Source organism: Penaeus monodon, chromosome 30 (assembly GCF_015228065.2).
Source record: "Penaeus monodon isolate SGIC_2016 chromosome 30, NSTDA_Pmon_1, whole genome shotgun sequence".
Lineage (NCBI taxonomy): Eukaryota > Metazoa > Arthropoda > Malacostraca > Decapoda > Penaeidae > Penaeus > Penaeus monodon.
In genome coordinates this window covers 32,240,399-32,241,191 of record NC_051415.1, presented here as the reverse complement: position 1 = coordinate 32,241,191, position 793 = coordinate 32,240,399, and the positions used below count along the sequence as shown (strand labels likewise).

The 793-nt window shown below is 38.7% G+C and overlaps 1 protein-coding gene across 4 annotated transcripts in view; it reads right to left on the bottom strand.

Moving 5' to 3' along the window:
* The window catches only part of LOC119592718 (zinc finger and SCAN domain-containing protein 2-like), a 34,693-nt gene that overhangs the window by 28,527 nt on the left and 5,373 nt on the right, over window positions 1–793 (bottom strand). For all 4 annotated transcript variants that reach the window (XM_037941652.1, XM_037941655.1, XM_037941653.1 and 1 more), the window contains exon 4: window positions 37–208. In XM_037941652.1, coding sequence (XP_037797580.1) covers window positions 37–208 — 172 coding nt within the window. The remainder of the gene's footprint in view (window positions 1–36; window positions 209–793) is intronic.

Genomic DNA, 793 nt, shown 5'->3' with positions numbered 1-793 from the left:
CAATAACACAATAGCAATATTAAAAGTAAAACATACCAGGCTCAACAGGCTCCCTCTTGATCTTAGGCCTCTTGAACTCAGGCTCCCATTCCTCATCTTGGATGGTGCGGTCCTCTCGGTGATCCTGCTCCTCCTCCAACAGGTCCTCCATACGTGGCTCAAAATTCTCATCCATTTCCAAACCCAGAATATCTTCTTCAGGTTCAACCTTTGTGGACAGACAAGAAAAGAGTGAAAGCGAAAAAGATTACCAGGTAACAAGTGTGTGTATGGGCTGCACTGAATCCTTATGGTCTACAAGCCTTTCAGTGGTGTTTCAAGAGGTCAATTTTACATCATAAAAAAAATAACTCAAATGTACTAAGCACTTAGAGCTTTAAAAGAGCACAAAACTGAAAAAATTCGAGCAATTACCCCTCATGTATGAATGAAATGGAACATTACCAAGAAAAGAAAGATACATAAAGAGATAAGACTGTACGACTGGCTGAGGGGAACGAGAACAATGGAGGGCCATATCAAGTACCAGATATATTAGTGGATATTTCATTCATATTGAAATAGTTGTAGGGAAAGAAGTCTACCAGATTTTGATAGGTAAAGCCCACACAGCATACTGAAGGCCATAACCATGGTAAATAGGATTATATGGGCTAACATTTTGAGTTTGCAGTTTGTCTGCTGTCACATTATGTATCCTCTCTCTGTCTCAGGTAATGAACAACTTTAATTGTCATACAAGTCTATCTGAACTATTTTTCAGTTCTGCATAAATAAGTCCAAAACAAGAAAT